Consider the following 20,698-nt stretch of genomic DNA (forward strand, 5'->3'; position numbering starts at 1 on the left):
AAGGGGATAGACAGAAAGAAAAAGATAGAGAAACAGAAAAAACGGAACGAGCGGTTGTTATAAAAATGAACGAAATACCGCAACGTGAGCGTCTTATTCCCGTCCTATTATGTATACTTAACCGTAGCTGTAATATATATGCTTTCTTTAAACTCATCGTTTCGCTCGCTCACTTATACCTCTACACTGTACATATGCACAACGCATCTTTTACACTGTACATGCACACGCTCCACGAGTATCCGCGTTGCCTTAAATTAATCGCGTTTTTCTTAGGGATTGCCAAAACATCGTGTATGGTTTGGACAATGCGTATACACTTTTTATCATTCGCATCATTATGAGCATCAAAAATTATGGGATAACCTGAAGATATATTTACTGTTAAATAATATAATATAATATTTGTTATACTCGATAAACTATGTTCGTTTCGATGTTCAATAGAGGAAAGGAAAAATCGTGTTAAAACATTGAATTCTTCTATTAGTGATTGTATACCCTTTTGAATAAGAAAAAAGAAAAAAAAAAAAAGAAAAAAACGAAAAGTTGTGCATAAGAATGTTAGTTTAATCGATTTAAAACGATCGATGTTTTGAGTCAATTGAAAACGGTCACAAGGAATAACACATGTTTTGACCATCCCTAATACTTTTACATAAGGTTATTCTCTAGAGGCATGCGCCCTATGCGCAGCAGCAATAATATCGTAAATAGGTAAGTTTCTTTATATTACTTAATAATGTTTTTTTTCATCCACGGCTCCGTGTGATATAATATAACTTCTGGTCTATACACGTAAGCGCATTATTATCTTCGATACGATTGCTAAAGAGTCTATGACACATCGCACAGAAGGCGACAAAGGATAAGAGAAATGGGGATGGAAGTGTACAGAACGGGGCGACGTCAATGGTCAATGAGATCGGTCATACTGTATCCTGTTCGTCCAATATGACATACTTTTAAGCCCCTTCCTTTTTTCGTGTGCTGATTGGTACGTTCTAACTAGCCTGACGTAATAACGTTAATAATAATTGATAGCAGCGATAATAGTAGTAGTAGAGTAGTGATAATAATAATAGTAGTAATAGTGGTGATAATAGTATAGTAGTAATAGTAGTAGTAGCAGTAGTGGTAGTAGTAATTAATAATAATAATAATATAATAATGACAATAATAGTAATAATAATGATAATATAATAATAATGATAGCCATACTAATGATGATGATGATAGCAATAATGATAATAATAATAAAATTAATGAATAATAATAATTATAATAGTAATAATAAAAATAATAATAATAATTATAATAATAATAAAGAATCAAAATAAGAATATTAAAAATTTTTTTATAATATACATAGTGCTAAGATGATAATAATGATAATAATATGTTACATCCTGCTATGGGAAATTATATTACACTAGGGATAAACACTATTTTAGGTAGTCCTTTCGCACTTTTTTTCACTAGAGGTCTAGATCGTAACTTTACTTTCTAGTTCGACACGAGCGGCAGCAGCAACAGCGGCAGCAGCAACTATTGTTACAAGTAATATAATACATAGGTATTTATATAGAGCAGTATTATACAAAAAACACATCACATACCGCGCGGACCAGAATCGGTCACCATTTTATAATGTTTTTACTTTTTGTTTTCTTCGTCTTTACGCAGATATATATCGTTAAATAATTAAAATCACAGTAGTTATGCCCTCGCTGGCTCGCTTATAATTTATACAATATCATTAATATCTAAGCCTTACTTAAAATAGCTCGTGTATTATAGTGGTAGGGTACGTTAGTTTTTTTTTTTTTTAATCTTCTTCCTCTATTCTCTTACTTACGAAATCGACTGTCCATCTAGAGCAACGGTAGGTATATTTTACTGTTTTCCTAGAGGAGGGACGAGTGTGAGTTTTTTTGTTCCATCTTTTTCTTTCTTTCTTTTTTTCCTTTAGATTTTTTTTTTCACAGTGAGGACATCGCGTGGTTTTTATTAATCGAAGGTCTTCACTAAGGACTGGGGTTGTGCCTGACCCGCTTGTCAGAAAGACCAAGAGTGACGTCGGTCGATCTCACAAACGTCGTCAGTAACGAGCGTACCACGAGCCATTCCATTGAGAATGGAACTCGCCATCGCGAAGTGAACCGGTGAAGAAAGGCACGCTCGGTGATGTTCACACATTGACCGTGCTAGCCTCTCTACGCTACACAACCCCGTACCTACGTTTTAGGCCTACGATCTAGAAAATCGGCACGATTAGCCGAAGAATCCGTTTGATTGTCACTGATATAATTCCAGAAGAGAAAGCTTCCTTTCCCTTGGAAATACTCTCATCGTTTGTTGTACGATACTGCACTTCTTGAGGGGGACACTCCAGGCTTCATGCCACATGCGAAGCGTCCTACAAGTGCGTGAAGGCGAGAAGTATAGGTAGATTGTAATCCAATAGACTACTGGTTGGCCTCAAACCGTGGCAATGACGATGAGCAAATGAGCGATCTTTGCGACACGGTGCAACAAATCTGGCGCTATTCGCGCCAAGCTCTCGTTTGCGAAGTCACATGATGGGAAAATATGAACTACGTATGCAGGCTGAAAACAAAATTAATTGCATATTTATTTCTGTTAACGTCTTTTCACTTGTATATTGTTCGGTTATATTATAACACTAATGTTGGTAGTTTATTTGATTAACTCAAATAGTTAATCACCACTGTTATCAATTATTAGTGACAAATAGCTTAAAAGAAACAAATTGATATTAGAAATATTAATTAATATTTTTACATACTTGTTGTGATCCTGGTGCAGCGATATTAACAATTCCAGCGGCTTGTTTTTGTTGCAAATACATTATAAACCCAGTCTGAAGATTTTTACTTTGTTGCAGTACGTCAACTTCGTCTCGACCACAAGGAAGAGCAAGAAGCATACAGTGTTCATTATCCATCTGAAAAAAGTGAAAGTTAAAAACAATTAGTTAATTTGTACATTCAGAATATATTATAAAATATTTGAAAAGTTTTTCTCTAATATATTTATATACGCTGTATCAAAGTTTAATATTAAATCTTCATTGTTACAGATTATCATTACTGGTGACAAAAATATTAAAATTAATATAATATTAGATTTTTCAACTTTAACATATCATTAGGCAAGTGTATTAAATACATCATACAATCTAAAGTCCAAATAAAATGTAAATCATACCTGCATCTTTCTTGCTACTCCTTCAACTTGAGTTTGTTCCAATCTCATTCTCTGTGCGATTCTCAATGGTGGAGTTGAGCCATCGCTGTTGCATGGTAAACTGTCTCTTGCTACATTGGGATTGCCAAAAACAAAATGCATTTGTACTGCTGCTTGGTCGTTTTTAAGTGCCAATAGTCCCTGCCACATAACCGGATAACGTTGCAACAACATCTGAAACGAGTCTGCTTGAGGTGGCACTTGGGAAGCATGAGGTGGTGTGACCACTTGGTGTTTTCTAGGCCTATCCGGTGTGATAGCTCTGTCACTTGGCGCTTCACTAGCAGCAATAGGATATTGAGAACGCAAATGCGCCGGTGGCGGTTCGTAGAAGCCACCTCGGGTAGCTGCTGGTGTACCAGTTAAAGATGGATTATTTCCTGCATTATATTGTGGTGGTGGTGGTGGTAGTCTCACTGTTCCGTGCATCATGTATACTTGAGCTACTTGAGGACTATCGGTAGTGCGATCTTGCGGTGTTCTTGTGCTACGTCTCAACTCTAATGGTGGACTGTGACTATCTTCTATGCCTGTTTCAAGTTTGGGATCTAATGGTAAATGAGGAGATCGGGTTTCTTGAATATGGTACGCTATACGCGGGGCTGTTAAGACCTCCTGCTGTGCACGTAGATACTGATACTGGAGCATTTGCGAATGCATGTAATGAGGTGGTAGTTCTCCACTTCTAGTCAGTCCTGCATAGTGATTCACAACGTCAGCCTGTATGTGAAAAATATTATGAATAAAATTATTTGACAGTAACAATATTGATTTATATATATTATTGAAATTGGTAGAACATTGTTTATTACATGTATACATTAATGCACTTTAATAAAAGTGAAATAAAGTTAGCATAGTAAGTACCTGAGAAGCATTAGCATGATGATGGGCAGGTGGGGGCAATGGAGGACTCTGGGATCGATGTGGGGGAACAAGTCCATATTGGCCCCCTGGTGATGGAGTAGCACCCGCACTCCCATGCTAGCCAAAACCAAGCCAAGTTAGTTTGTGTATTGATATATTTTTGGGCAATATATATGTATGTTTTAATGTACATAGTTACACACAATCCGGCGTATTAAACTTGCTATTCGACCATAACGAGGTCAGATTAATTTGATTTAAATTTAAAATAAGCATGGGTCATGTATGAACATTATGTAACTTATTGTATTTTTGATATACAATTTAATGTGACATATTACACCATGAACACTATACTTACCAGTGGTGTTTCATAACTGGATATTGGTACTCCACGTGCTTGGGGACTCGCAGTTGGAACCATAATGCAGCCAGACATTGATACTTCTACTTTTGGTGGTTCCATTGTTCCCGTTACCTACAATCATTGAGAAAGTAAAGATCAGTTGTACCTTTTAGTAAGTTTTAATATCTTTCCTTTAAAGGACTATATTACTTTCAGTTTAAAATATGATTGAAGTAATTAAAAAAAGCAATTAAATTTGATAAAGAAATTATTAAATTATTAAGTTTTACTTTTCTTATCAACATCATACTATACATAACAAAAAATAATCCTTACCGGTGGTTTTGGTGCTGGAGGTCTTGAACAGCTCACACTAGCAGGTTGTGGATTCATCAGATGAGGTTGTGTAGGTGGACTGGCCACTGCGCCTGTGACCATTGGTGGGACTACTGCCTGTAGCAAGTGAGCTTTCGGGTTCAAAGGATGTGGCTGGCCATTGATAGCCTTTAATGCTGTTGGCTGAGAGACAGGTTGATGGATTCTAGGTGTTGGTGTTGTGGTTACATTAGCTGGATGGACGTTCAAGGATAATTTCTGAGGAAGGTTCACAATTGTGGATGTCTGTTGTTTGGCTGCTTGCAAAAGATGCTGTTTAGGATTCGGTGGAACACCAGTGGTGTTGTTCAGCACCGGTGACATAGGCTGGCCTTGACCTTTTCCATTCGTGGCTGCACTAATTTGAGGTGTTTGCTTGGCACGTGGGCTCAAACTAGGAGATACCACTCTGTTACTAGAGACTTGTAGGTGGAGACCTTGCACTGCTTGCGTTGGTTTCACGATGTTCTGTACCACTGATTGACTAGGCACGCTAGGAGCCGCTGGTTTCGTGATAACCACTTGCTGCTGTACTGGTGTAGCCAATTTACTGGCATTCAAGACATGAGCCTTAAGACTCGTGGGTTTCGATTGGGTCGAGCAAGTAGGTGTAGTCTGTGGTACTGCTACCGTTGTTGTGGCTATAGGTGTAACTGTGGTGGAAGTTGTTGTTGACTGGGCCATAGTGGTCGTGGAAGTAACCTGCACCACTGGAGACTGTGGCTTCGTGATAACACTAGTCTGTGGCTGGATCTGCTGACTCTGAACTGGTTCTGCCGGAGGTTGTTCCTTTTTAGGTTCTTCAGTAATTGTTAGATTCTCTGGTTGCAGTGGTTTTGGTCGCAACGCTTCTGTTGTATTGGGGCTGGTGTTAACTACGTTGACTGCTGGAGTGTTCCTTGCATCGCACGTTGATCTGCTCACAGCCTGGGTCTGTCCGGAAGATGTAGAAACTGGAATATACTGACCTTCCTCTGATTCCCTCATAGGTATCAACATTCCAGTTACCGGATCTATCAAAGTCATCGGCTCATGAGAGATTGGTTTCTGCGTTGGTGATGGCGCTGGTTGACTCGCCTCCTCCGTCTTTGGAGTTTCTTCTCGAGGAGGTACGCTTTCTTCCTTATTCTGTAGCTCTTGCGGTGCAGGTGGTGTTTCCTTTATCTTCATTAGTTCTCGGAATTCCTCATCATCATCATTCTCTGAAGTTCTTCGTGCCGATTTGCTGCGAACGCCTCTTGGTGACTTTCTAGGCTCTGTCAGATGCACCGTAGTTTGTACATTACGAGGAGAGTTGTTATGCCTGGTACTTCTTCTGGTAGCATGGACGTTGCCTGTGGATCCTCCAACTACTCCCTTGTTCGCCGTGGAACTGCGCACGACATCCTCGATCACGTCATCGATGGTGTTCCTACTTCCATCTTTTTCGGCCAATCTTCTGGATTTTCTGGTATTCGCGGCTGGAGGGACAAACTCTTCCGGCGGCACTTCCTTCACTGCAGCTATAGGTGTCGCTGGTTGCGCGTTGGGGCCGGTCAAGTTAGGTACAGGAGATTTTATCGTGAGTATCAATCGTGGACGTCCAGCATTATCTTCCTCGCTGTCATCGTGGAATTCATACACGTCTGCCGGCAGTTTGTTCTTCTCCACGTGATGTTTGCTCCCTCTAGATGTCCTAGGTCTACGCTTATGTACAACAGTAGCGGTGTTCCTACTGCTTCGCCTCGTAGTGACACCACCTCGGCTGCTGGTTCCACGTTTGCTCTTAGTCCTGCCACGACGGCTCTTCGTTGACTCGCTCTCACACGTCTCTACTCCTTCATCCTGTTCGTCGTTTGTCATGAAGTTCTTCTTGTTGTCAGCTTCCGTTGCTTCCGCGTTGAACCACTCAGACTCGTTGGTCTTTGGCTGTTCCTGTGTCTCGTTATTGGTACTCTGACCATGCTGCGTTTCCTCATCCCCGTCATTGCCCTCGCCATCGCACAGGGCATCCACTTTCTTTATCACGCTCTCGATGTTCACCTCTTTCGCCGACCAATAGTCACTGTCCTCTTTACTGTCTGCTGGGTCCTCCTTGGACACGTCAATGGCAAGCGGGTCTGTACTTGGTTCTTTCAATGGATCTTCAGCTGGTTCTTCCTCCATATCCGCTTCTTCATTCTCTTTCACGACCTCCTCATCCTTCACTTCGTTATTCGTGACCTCTGTCTTAACCGGTGCTTCCACTTCCATTTTGGGTACAAGATTGTTGTCTGAAGGTTCGGGTTTGGGTATGCACGGTAGTTTCTCTGACTTGACCAATTCCTGTGGCTCCACCTTTGGTGGTTTGGTGTCTACATTGGTACCACATGGCTGGTTCAACGGGTGTTCCGATTCGTTGCTCGGGAATTCTTCTTTTATCGGAGTGTCCTCGTGCTTCAGGACATCGGATGGCTCGTCTTTTATGATGTCCAGTGGCTGTGTAGGCTGTATCGGCGGAGTGAGTTGCATGGGTTGAGCTGTCTGCGCTATCTGTGCATCAGGATCCACCTCTAGCTCTTGTTCCGGTGGCAGACGGGACTCTATGCACTCTGTCGTGCTCTGTTCGCTGATTGGCGATGCTGATAGGGAGGGAACTGTGGAAGGTACTGCTCTCGCGATGATGGCTTGCGAAACTGTGGACACCAATGGGATATGAGGCTTCGATAGCTGGCTGCTCTGAAGGACCGGAGAGTGCCTTTGGCTGCTGCACAAAGGCAGTGACGTTTGTGTGATGATGCATTTCTCTTCTGGCATGGAAACCGTCACCGTGGATGCGATTTGCTGTGGGACTATGGGTACAACTGTCTTGATTAGCGATTGATTAGCAGAAGAAACGGTAGACGCACCGATACTGTGTACAACGGACTTGTGGACCAGATGAGACTGTCCATGAGCAACTATTACAGGACTGGGTGTCGAGGAACGTGGCACGTGGGTGGTCAAGAGCTGTAGACTCGATATTTCCTGCTTCTGCCTAGGTGACAGTAGATTGTTATCCGTCGTGATGGAACCAGAAATCTGCTTCTGACTTCTGGACGACAGAGAACAGGTATCTGCGATGCTGGTCGGTTTCCCGAACACTGGACTGGACGTACTGGCGTTGATTTCGATCTTTGCAGTTTCTGGAATATAAGTGGGCGGCTGATTCGGTGAAGGGACCTTGGGCGAAGTGGAAGCTTTGTTCGTAGGCTCTGGAATAACAGCTGGCGATAGCTTTGGGTCCTCCAAACGCTGCTGTGGCTCGTTGGGATTCACCGGGAGCAAGGTCTCGATCACAGACTTCCCACCCAGAGCAGAATCCCTAGAGCTTTTCACCTGCACACCCGGAGCTAAAGGTGGTACAGGCATATAAGGACGGTGTGGAATATTCAACGTCAACGGTGGTAAACCACCCCTAGGATGACTAGGTGCCAAAGCTCTCATCCCAGGTGCATGCTGAATAACTGGCTGCTGAGTGGCAGCCGTAGAATATATTTGTTGAGCTGGTGTCTCTGGTCTGTGCGCTGATACAGGTACGCTAACCGCAATCCTGGCTGGTGGTGGAGACGGTTTCCCAACAGTCGGCATGTGAGGACTGAGAGGAGTGGTCCGAGACCATTGGCCATTTGGCGATAACGGCTGCAAGATTCTCGGTGATAACTGCGACGGCACTAGAGGAGGTATCCTAGATGGGACTAACGGTGGCAGGGGAGTCTGGTTAGAGGAGGCTGACGTAGAGACTGCAGAGATGTTCTGCATTCTGGGAGAAGTCTGTCGCATGGGTACCATTTGAGCTTGAGGTGAGACAGGAAGCTTCTGATACAAGGATTGCACGCTAATAGGTGGTGGTCTAGGACTGGCTGCGGTTATTCTAGGTGTTTCACTGGTGATGGGTACACTGCAGGGACCTAGGACTGGCTGCTTATACTGCGGAGGTGGCGAAGTCGAGGTGCGATGCGTCTGCGAATTGATTCTCTCTGGACTGGCAGCGTTCACGTTGCTTTCAACATTTTCTACCGCCTGCACGGTCTTAACCACCTCTCGCGGCTTCTCGTTCAAGTTCCACGAATGAGCAATGACAGACGTCGGTGGGCTTTGCGGTTTCACGGGTATGGATGACATTCGCGTCTCGATAGATTTCTCCGTTGCGGCTAGGGAAGGTGTGATGGTGTTGATGGTGTTCGTGGGTGACTTATAGAACGATGGAATGTCTGGTGTCTTCGGTGGTTGAGTTAGGTCGAAAGTCTCATAGTTCGGGTCCTCTTCCGTATCCGTGTCTATCTGCAGATCATGCTCGCTCGGAGGGGTGTCAGGCTTCATGTCAGCCTCGCCCTCTCCCGTCGAAGCATTCAGACTTTCCACAGCTTGCTGCATCTCCTCGACGTCCTCCTGTGGCGCCTCGGCTGGTGCCCCAACTGCGTCTTCCGCTTCCGCGTCTTCTTCTTCACCCTCGTACGAAAAATCTTCCGTGGACCCACCGAAGGTTTCCTCTAGCAGGGCAGCGACAGCATCCTCGGTCTCTTCCTGAGAAATCGCCACGCGTGGCTTATCTTCCGTCTGCGTAGGTGGCGTTGTCGGCGTAGTCACCTCCGGCTCTTCCCTGCCACTGCGCGACTGGCAACTGTTCTCGCGTTCTTCCGGCTCCGAGATACTCTTCACCGCGTTCTCGTGGATAGTCTCGTCCATTTCGATTCCAAAGCCTGGTATGAACTTGTCCTTTTTCTTCTCAGGCTTCGTAGGCTGGATACTGCCACTGACTACCGGGGGTGTCATCGACGGTACCGTTGCCACGTTGGACGTAACTTTAGGGATAGGACTTAACAGGGAGTCTCTAGGTGTAGGCAAAGTGGGTGACATCGTTTTAGGTATCAACGGACTGCTGGCTCTTGGAGGACTAGGATCTGCACCCAGATAGGGCAATTCACCGCTCTTATGGTGATGATGATGATGGTAATCCTTCCGACTACGTTCTTCCTTAGACTTCTTCCTCTTCTTCTTCTTCTCCTTCACCTTCTCCGGAATGGCTGACGGCGTGGATGGCTCAACGCTGTCGTTGTCATCGGTGAACCGAAACACGTCGTGGTCGTTGCTCTCTGTACACGCTACAGCCGACTTGGGAGAGTTCGGTAGTCTCAGGAGCTTTGCCTCGATCTCCCGTCCAGCCTCGGCCAGGTCCACGCTGTTCTCATCCTCGGGTTGGTGACGTCGTTTCTTCTCAGCCTTTCGCCTCACTCGTTCCACGTCCAACACTGGACTGTGACCTCCGTCGCTGTCGGAAGCGTAGGTGTTGTTGCCCAAACGGTTGAAGAGAGTGTTATTGGACGGACCATCGTCAACGTCGTCCGACAATGGACCAAATATGTCCTCCATGCGTTGCGAGTCCCTGACCTCTTGCCTGTTCAGCCTCTTTCTCCTCGCTTTCGTCTTGTCATCCCCGTTTCTGTCTCTCCTCTTGTCCTTCTTATTCCGTTGCTTCTTGTCAGATCTTATCCTCTCCTCCGTGTTCTCCAGCACCGTCGTCCCAGATGTCGCGGTCGTAGTGACGGTGATGGATTCAGACGTGTGGTTAGGCCGACAGTCCACGTTGCTCGCCACGGTGTTCGACTTGTTCTTGTGCTCCACGTTCTCTGTCGGCTCGGTCTTCAGACTGTCATCGTTCGAAATGGAGTTCTTCTGTCGCTTCTGCTTCTTCTTGTGCGACTTCTTCCGCGCGTCTCGTTCGTGGTTGTTCACCACGATCGCTGGATGGTTACCACGGAAAGGAACGGAGATCCGTTCGTCGTCGTCCGAGGTTCGTGGCTCTTCTTTCACGTTCGTATGAACGCTGTTGACAACCACGTTCGTGGTCTCCAGAGAATTGTGCTTCTCCTCGGTGTCAGCGAATCCAAGATCAACGTCGCTCTCCAGGAACCTCTCGGTTTTCACCACCTTGCGTATCTTGTTGTTGAACGACTCCTCCTCCTCGCTGGTATCCGAGTGAATTCGAGACCTGGAGCTCTTCCTTGACAGCGACTTGGCCCTTGCCGAGTCGGACTCAGAGGTGGCTTCGTCTTCCGTCAGAGCTTTACTGGACACCGAGTCACCGTCCCACGAAGTGCTCTGCTTCTTCTCTTCCCGTCTGGCTCGACTCTGCTTCAGCTGCGAGAACTTATCCTTGAGTCTCACCTGTCGCTTCTCTTCCTCGAGCTTCTGCATGTTCTTCGTCGAACGCGCTTTCACCTTGTCGTACATGCTGATGTAAGCTGGCTCGTCGTCGACTATGTCGAAAATCGAGTGCTTCTTGGGCTCGTCGCTGTCAGTGTCGGTGGCCGATGGATGTCTGGCTACCTGGATGTCGTGCGTCGACAGGGGACCATCGTCCACGTCGCTGTGCAGGTTTAGGGAAGACTGTTGCTGGTGGTGTTGTTGGATCTCTCGCGAATGATTCGAACTGATCGTGGTCTGCTCGCTCGGTGAATTCGAATCGTTGCGCTTGGAGAGATCCAGTCTCGATAGGAACTCTTTATCCGACTCGTGGGATACCCTTGGACTTCGTTCCCTGGACTCCTTCTCTGAACGGTTCCTCTTGCTCCTCTGCTTCTCCTTCCCGCTCTCGCGGTTGTTCTCGCGGTTCTCCCTCGTTGACTCCCTGTTCGCCTCACCGTGACTCTGCTCCCTGCTGTCCTGGGTCTGCGTGGAGCCACTGCTCTCCTTGCTGTCCCGGCTCTCCCTGCTTTCGCGGCTGGATCTGTGAGAATCGTTGCGGTGTTTGCGGTCCTCGGACCTTCGATTCTGTCTAGGCCGGTCTTTACTGTCCCTTCTGTGCTCGGAGATCTTCAGACGCTTAGCGTCGTCCTCGGTCGGCCCATCTTGCGACGAACACCGTCGCTTGATGGACACCGGGGCAGGGGAAATCTGATTCTGAGACTGCGAAACGGACTGATGAAGATGATTCTCGGTGGGTTGTCTCCTGCTCTCGTCACGGTCTCTCTTTTCCTTATCTTTCTCCTCTCTGTCTCTTCTCTTGTCGCGCTCCGATTTCTCTTTCTCTCGCCTCTCCTGATCCTCGCGTTCTCTCCTCTTCTCCCGATCGTGCTTCTCCCGTTCCAGCCTCTCTCTCTCCTCCTTCTCGCGCTTCTCTTTCTCAGCCCGTTCCCGCTACGAGACGTTCCTTCTCTTCCCGTCTCCTCTCTCGCTCCAGCCTGTCTCTCTCCTCTTTCTCTCGCCTCTCTTGATCTTCTCTCTCCTTCCTCAGACGTTCCTTCTCCTGTTTCTCCCGTTCCAAACGCAGCTCTCGCTCTTTCCTCTCGCGATCCTCCCGCTCTCTCCTCTCTCTCTCTTCTCTTTCTCTGCGCTCTTGACGCTCCTTCTCCTCCCTCTCTCTCTTCTCCCGTTCCAATCGCTCTTTCTCTCGTCTCTCCTTCTCTTTAGCCTCCATCTCCTCTCGTTCTTTCCTCTCTCGTTCTCTCTCCTCTCTTTCTCGCTTGTCCTTCTCCTGGCGCTCTTTATCCAGTCTCTCCCTTTCTCTCCTCTCTTCGTCCTTCTCCCGCCTCTCCTCTCGTTCCTTTCGTTCTTGCCTATCACGGTCTTCCTTTTCCCTTCGTTCCTGTCTCTCGCGATCGTCCTTCTCCCTTCGCTCCTTCTCTTCACGCTCCTTCCTCTCGTAACGCATCTCCTTGTTCTCTTTAAACTCTCCCGTATGACTATCGTTCTCCCCAACGTCGTTCACCATGGACGAGTTGTTGTCCTTCTCCTCCCGATCCTTGCGACTCCTCTCGACGTCTGCGTCCTCCTTCCGCGACTTCCTCTGACAATCCTTACTCTTGCTGCTGTACTTGGAGTCCCTGCTGTCCTTGCTGTCGCGAGACTCTCTGCTCTCTCGATTGCTACTGCTGACCTCTTTCCTTAGACGAGACCGGGAAGTGTCCGTGGACGATGACAACGACGACGATGAAGAAGAGGTGACGGAGGAGGAAGAGGACGAAGAATTCGACGAGGATGTCGTGGAAGACGGTAGCACCGAGGACGCGGTGGACATGGAAGTTTGGTATTGACCACTCGACAGAGAGGATGACGTCGTGTTCGACATGGTCGTGGTTGCTACTTGCGTGGTCGCAGTTGTCGTCAAGGTGATCGTGGTCGAGGCTGTCGTAGCAACCGGTGGCGTCGGCATCGGCGTCGAGAAAGCGAGCGACGACGTGGTCGTGACCGGCATTGACGCCGACGCGGAAGAGCCGCTACTGATCAATCCTCGCGTGGTAGAGGCTCCAAGAGCGTGAATACTACTTACACTACCGTTGCTGCTAAGAATACTACTAGCTGACGCTAAACCGCTACTATTGCCGCTAGTGGCTGCCGTTCCGCTACCAAGTCCGATCGGTAGAGAAACCGGTGGTAATTCGGGGCTAACAGTCTTAATCGACGTGCCGGGTGTGACTGGAGTTGTCGGTGTAGGGTGCACGCAGTTGTGCTGCACGTTCGCCCGAGGATCTGTCGTTTTCAACGTTGACATGGTCGTGGAGAACGTTAAACTCGATGACAGGGGCGTGCTTATGCCGATCTGACTGGTCATAGAGGTGCTGCTGGCTAACTGTACCGGCGGATGACTAGGAAATGGATACTGCAAGCAAACTTTGCTGGTGCAGCCGCCGCTCGACGCAAGGCCGCTCGCGCTGCCGATCATCGAACTCACGCCTATCACGCCAGTGAATTCTCTCGGCTCGTACTTCTCGCTAAAGTTCTCCAGACGCTTCGAGTCCTCGTCGAACACGCTCCTCTTGGCAAGAACCGACTTCACGATATCGCTCGGCTGCACCTCGTGCAGGTCCAGGTCGAGCAACTTGTGTCGAAACCTGAACCTCTCCGACGCGCTGGCGTCAAGCTTCGCCAGTGCATCACCACCGGCGGCACTCAGCGCCCTGGATCCCGACCATTTCTCGTACTTTTCATCCAGAGAGCGTATTCTTTCTTCGAGACTAGGTGACTGAGGCGCTGTTTCGCTATCGGAGCTCGTTGGACTTGGGCTGGGATGACGAGGTGGCGGCGAGGCTGGCGGCTGCGGGGCCGTTCGCGGACTGGGCGCCGTTGACAGGTTGGCACATGGTGGACTGGTCACTTTAGCGAGACCCGAGTTACTCGATCGACTGCTACTGCTACTACTATTATTGCTGCTACCGGTATTGTTACTATTACTGCTGTTGTTGTTATTGTTGTTCAGCATCTGAGCCGCGAACCTTGGCAGGGGTAACGACAGAGGTCCATCGTGACTCCTTTCACGAAACCGCCTTGGCTCGCTAGGCACCAAATTCTCTGGTCTTTCGTCTACCAGCGGCGTTCCTGGTCGCGACCCATCGTGATGTTCGTGATGCCTTAAATTAACATTAATTTTTTTAATTATCAAAGTAACATTAGCCTCGCTGTACAATTTATTCGGTCTTTCCGAAAGTTCATACCGATTTTTGGTAGGTGGCGTAAAAACAGGTCTCAATATATCAGAACGATTGAAAAGAGGTGATAATCATGTGTACATATCGCAAATATTTGGGAAAAATTTTGGATACAATACGTTAATTTTTGTCAGTTTTATATATCACCGAGTGCAGAATATATCAGAACGATTGAAAAGAGGTGATAATCATGTGTACATATCGCAAAAGACGGTACTTCAGGCATATTTGGGAAAAATTTTGGATACAATACGTTAATTTTTGTCAGTTTTATATATCACCGAGTGCATTTTAGGCATTTAATGCTTTTCTTTTACCAGAAAGACAACAAAGACACATAAGTGACAAACGAGATATGCGTTGTTTATGACAAAGGTGCTGTAGCTGCAAGAATTGTGCAAAAGTGGTTTGCCAGATTGAAAGCTGATGATTTCAACCTTAAAGATCAAGAACATCTGGGTAGACACACCATCACGGATGAAGATCAGATTAAAACATTGATGAGTATAATCCACGCTATACGACACGTAAATTAGCAGAAATGTTAAATATGCCAAAATCCACTAGCATTTTATGAAGCTTAGCTATATAAACCGTTTAGATGTATGGATTCCCCACGATTTAACAGAGAAAAATCTGATGGATCGCATTTCCATTTGGGACTGGTTCTATAAACGCAACGAGGAGACGCCATTTTTGAAGCAAGTAGTGGCGACAGATGAAAAATGGATCATTTATAATAATGTTGAGCGAAGAAGATCTTGGGAAAGCGGAATGAACCACTTTTAGCCACCCTACAAGTCGGTGTTCGTCCAAAGAAGCTCATGCTCTGTGTCTGGTGGGATTGAAAAGGGATCCTGTCTTATGATCTTGTACCAAACAACGAGACGATAAATTCAGAGAAGTATTCTCTTCAATTAGACGAATTAAAGACAGCAATTGATCCAGGAATAGCGAATCGGAAGTACGTCGTATTTCATCAGGGCAATGCACAGCATCATGTGCCTTTCATAACTCGACAAAAGTTGTTGGAGCTCGGTTGGAATGTTTTACTCCATCCGCCATCTTCGCCGGACCTGGCGCCCTCTGATTTCCGCCTACTTCGATCATTACAAAATTCCCTCAATGGAGAAAACTTCAACTCTTTGGTCGAGATAAAGAATCACGTGGAAAACTTTTCGCTGAAGAACTTGAGAGATTGTGGAAGGACTGGATTTTCGAGTTGCCTGAAAGATGGAGAAAGGTTGTAGAACAGAATGGCACCTATATAATTTAATAAGTGTACATTAAAATTTAAATCTCCCGCGCTTCAATTTTACTTCAAAATCGGCATGAACTTTCCGGACGAACCTCATCAAATTTTGCAAAATCATTTCTTCCAAACACAAACCACAGCAGCAACGTACCTGCTGGTAACGTCACGACGACGCTTGCAAGGCCCTGGTCCTCTTCCTTCGCAGCTTCCTCTCCTCGTGCCGTGATGCACGACCACCTTGCTATCGCTCACTCGTCTGATGTCCATACCCTTCCTACTGGAATGCGAGGTGACGAGCAACGACGCGATCTCGGGCTCGTCGTCTTCGCATAGTATGGTGGTGGACGCCCCGTCGAGTTTCGCGCGTTTCTTAGGCGCGAAACCAACCTCGTCACCGCTACTGTGACACTCCTCTAACTGCTCCAGTAGGTGCACTCGCTCCTTCTGCAGGTGTCTGATGTCCGGCGGCGGTAACAACGGTGGTGGCGGTGCAGGCGGGTCTACACTAGTGACAACGCTCTGCACCGCGTGTCTACGTGACGGAGGCGGACAGTCGTCGTCGTTCAGCTTGCCATCGCCGAGCACGCTGCTTTGGTAGTCGTCGTGACTGGCCCCGCTACCCTGGCTGAACTCGTCGTAGCTGCGGAACCGTCGTGGCGCCGGCTCGCTGTAGTCGCCGTCGTAGTAGGTGTCCTGGTAAGAACGCCTGCTGCTGCGGGACATCGCGGTCGGATGTGCAGGACTGGCGCCCGGCGTGCTTCCGCCTCCAGACGTGCGGGAGTAACTCGCCGTTCTCGACCTAGGGGGTGTCTCGTAGCGGGTAAACCGGCTACTCGAATTTGACACCGCCACGCCGGAGTCGAAACTGCTACGCTCCCGCCTGGAAGGAATCCTTCAAATAACGGTTGTACTGTATTTTACATTCTCTGCTGTATACTATGATACGTATTGCTCGCGAATATGTAGTTGTCTACGAGGTACTCTTTCAAACAGTCTTTTTAGAATGTTTAGCAGTGCAAGTATTTGATAGGTTAGGTCTACACAGTTTAATGGTTAGCTGAAAATCATTGCAGCATTGTCAGTACTAATAGGGCTAACATATTTCACAAAATGATCTTCTGCATTTATCATCTTCTATAATATATTTTTGGAGGTTATGATGCCATGTTTTGGTAGATAGAGTAGAGTTGTGACTTAACTAGCTATGAGAATATTCAGAGATAAATGGATAATATACAACTGTATTGGTATATAAGTAAATTTGCATTTTTTAAATTGAAATGTAAGACAGTACGGTTGTAAACTTGCAATTTCCTTCTCTCAGAAGCTTTAAAGTTGACAGTTGTTCAAAATACATACATGCAGCATCACATTTTGCTCATTCGTATCACATGACAAGGAAATACAATATCATATAATTAAATTCTTCATATTATTCTATAATACTTGAACCTGTTATAGAACTAACCTTTAGATTCGCTTGCTAGCTTTTAAAGTATCCAAGAATGGAGTATATTAAACAGTATAAACAAAAATAGTAACTTGTATGCTAAATATTATGCATAATTTTTAGCAAATTAGAAAAGTTATGTTATTATTGATATGCCATATAATATATTACAATAACATTAAAAATTTAATGTCAATAAATGAATTATAGGTTCTTTCTATTAAATACAAAAGCATATAACAAGAATAATTTGAAATTGTTACAATTGTCACAAATTAGTCATAAGACTATAACAAGAAACATTTTGCTCCATTTAAGAAAATAAAATAGATCAGCTTATGAATTATGGAAACCATGATCTTCATAAATATCTTTTAAAAGTATTATTTAAATGAACTTGCTTTCTCTGTACAAATTTAGTAGGATTTTAAAAATAGATGATTCACTTAACATATTATCTTGCAATGATGCACTAAAACTGCACAAGTCTTGTTTAGATTACATTCCATAAATTATACAGACTTCTTAGAGTAGCTCTTTGAACGCAAAAAAAAACGTGAATAAAATGATGAAACAGATGCGAAATGCCACTTCACTGGAAATACGTGCAGTATCTTATTTTTGTCACAACTTGATAACACAGAGAACTTAATCCGTAACATGTATGGCGTCCTCGCTTCAGAAACATCTGCTAAACATTCCGGAAAAGTTTGTCGCATACCTCGCAAGACGTTCTATGTATTATAATAATTCAAAATTCTTCGTCAAAACATGTTTATGTACAAAGCATTTCGTTTATCTCGTCTACTTTAATATCATACCTTTGAAGATACAAGGAATTAAAATTCTTGATCAAATTACAGTCTTAACCCTCAAATGCTATCATTAAATCTATCACCCCAATGTCCTTTATCACATTTATGAAAAGTGAATGGGAGAAATAATCGACTTTATCTTGTTGCCACTGCTGCTGATATGTACAAGTACCCACAAAATCAGTATTGTCAGTGGTTACAGTTTTTAACTTCGCATAGGATAAAATTTCTCTTGTGGCAGTTTTTAGGGGGTAATTAACTTTCTTGTTATTAACAATTTTCTAGTTCTAATTATTCCAATTTCTAAGTCTTTAATCATCTTTCTATTTTATTTTTACAAACACTTAGAAAGCATATCACTACATTTAGATTATTTAATTAATTCTAATTTTTATTCGGGGGATACAGGAACTCTGATTGTACACACTTATTTATCTCCATCCACACTTTTAATTTTCAATTCCCAATGTGTTGACAAATGTTCAGAAATGTATATACATATGCTTAGAAAATGTACCACTAGTTTTGAATTATTTAATTAATACTGACTTCCATTCAGGAATTACAGGAATTCCAATTGTACATAATTATTTATCTTCATCTACACGTTTAATTTTCAATTCACAATGTGTACTACTTAGAGATGGGTATATAAATGCTTAGAAAATGTACCACTATTTTTGAATTATGTAATTAATACTGACTCTTCCATTCAGGGATTACAGGAACTCCAATAGTACATACTTATTTATCATCTACATTTTTAATTTCCCATTACCTATATGTACTATACATAGATAATGATAAAACATACATCTTATACTTTAATAATTATTATTATCTATGTATACCATATTTAGGTACACATTACAGGTTGGTAATTCTAGTACTAACTCAAATGACCTCTAATAACTTCAATATATTTTTCCAGATGAGATCTTTAAATCCAAGTGACCAAGATAAACGAAACACTCGGTACGTGTAATTACCAAGTTAAAACGGCCATTCTCAATAATTATTCAAACGTATGTGCACAGTATAATTCCACGAAGGAATCTTCACTGAAAAGTATACATACGAGACATCGAAGGTCGTCGCCGGAGAGGGCCTCGTATCCCAAGGTTTCTCACCGGCGATGCCCTGTCGCTCGAGGTGCTCGTAAAACGTTTCCTGGCATTCTCTGGAAGCAAAGTCCACCTGGAGCCGGCGACCACGAAGAGCAGCGCCCCTCATCTCCTTCACGGCGGCTTGGGCGCAGCTGATCTGCTCGAAGAAGACCAAAGCGTGTCCGCGTTCGCGATCCACGACGACCTGATTTATCGGTCCGAACTGATGGAACTGCATGTTCAGGTACTTTTCCGACATACAATCTGAAATGACGTTCAACATATGGTAATCTTATTAAGTCCCAACCGGAGTGTGTTTTCAACGCAATCGCATCTTAATTTTCCTTTGTAATTACTACAGCTAATTTTGGTACACGATTATCTGCAGCATGATTTACCAAAGAATATTTATAATGCGAGAGAAAATATCTGGAAATCGCCAGAATTAGATTTTTATATCATTTCTGGCAAGATGTGTTATATTTATTTTTACATTGGAAATAAGGCAAATTGCAAAAGTTGAAATTACTGTGAGTTTTATCTGATTATCTAGAAATGGGGTTGCTTTAATGACATTTGTAATAACTTCTTATAGCCAATTGCTAGACAGGATTGAGGAGTTCCACATTTCCTATTTCTGCATTTCCCAAAAACATGCAAGGGTATGTTTCATGTAACTACTCGTTATTTTATATATAAAATGAAGGATATGTACTCCTGAGAATATATATACATTAAAATGTAACATATGTATTAACCCTTTCACAATAGGCACACGTAACAGGAAGAAAATTCTGAGATCACATCGGTAAGGTTAGAAAATAATTCAACGTATATATAACGTTTACATTACGTTTGTCGGAGATAACGGACCGTGGTGGCGCTAGTGAGTTAGCCAGCCTTAAAACGTTAACTCGTGAAAGGGTCAAGAATACGTGCTCACGTGTACGTTATATACCAAGTAAGTACACAAAGTATATACACCTATTTACTTTCATTGTACCGTTTGAATGATATACAGCTCATATATACTCTCCTTATTCAAGTGCACATTACAGAGGTCGGTAGTTCTAGGTGGTAATAATTAAGTTTGAAACGATGAACGGAAGTGCAAATGGGGAATTCATTACAGCAGATGTAAGTTGAAATCCAGCCATAACGTCTTAGATGTATCTGTACGTTCATTATACAAACATACCGATAAATTTCGAATCGTTCCAAAAAGACCAGTCTAACCAGTCCCAAAGAGCTTAACACCCCCTCTACCCTCGAACAATTTCAATTATTAGCAATTTTGCTCGGATGGAAAAGTTATTCGGTGGTCTCGCGCTATAAAGTTTATAGTTTTATAGGCGGATTCTCGGTGAAATCGATACCGCTCTTTACGATAATTACCTCCAATACCGTCAACCCATACACAGGACGTGGGCATCGACTTTCCAAATCCGAGTTTTATTCGATTCGCACCCAGGTGTTCGCCGTCCATCGATCGCATAGCTTTGACGACGCTACCGATGTCCGAGTATTGGCAGAAGGCATAGCTCGACACCGCGCCTTGTTTCTTAATATCTATTTCCTGTAACACACGAGGACATTTAAACTTTCTGCTAACGTCGTTCACGATTTTTACGCAAGTTATTTGCTCGTTCGTCGGTTTCATTGAAGTTCTCTTATATCCGAGCATTTTCTTCTTCCTTTATGGCAATAAATCGAGAATTGAACATTACCATAGAGTTGTATGCACATTCGTATAGCGAGAAAACCGACCTTGGTAATAATTAAATCCTGC

The 20,698-nt window shown here is 44.4% G+C and overlaps 1 protein-coding gene across 1 annotated transcript in view; it reads right to left on the bottom strand.

The window, feature by feature from the left end:
- Positions 1 to 1,423: 1,423 nt before the first annotated feature.
- Positions 1,424 to 20,698, bottom strand: part of LOC108554157 (protein split ends) — a 35,462-nt gene continuing 16,187 nt past the window's right edge. Inside the window, 10 exon segments of the mRNA XM_017909339.1 lie at positions 1,424 to 2,610; positions 2,810 to 2,968; positions 3,232 to 3,990; positions 4,138 to 4,254; positions 4,499 to 4,615; positions 4,820 to 11,995; positions 11,997 to 14,205; positions 15,690 to 16,430; positions 18,882 to 19,173; positions 20,305 to 20,485. Of these exon segments, the coding sequence (XP_017764828.1) occupies positions 2,482 to 2,610; positions 2,810 to 2,968; positions 3,232 to 3,990; positions 4,138 to 4,254; positions 4,499 to 4,615; positions 4,820 to 11,995; positions 11,997 to 14,205; positions 15,690 to 16,430; positions 18,882 to 19,173; positions 20,305 to 20,485 (11,880 nt within the window). The 3' untranslated portion in view covers positions 1,424 to 2,481.

Source organism: Eufriesea mexicana, unplaced genomic scaffold (assembly GCF_001483705.2).
Source record: "Eufriesea mexicana isolate 0111107269 unplaced genomic scaffold, ASM148370v2 scaffold17514, whole genome shotgun sequence".
Classification (NCBI taxonomy): Eukaryota; Metazoa; Arthropoda; class Insecta; order Hymenoptera; family Apidae; genus Eufriesea; species Eufriesea mexicana.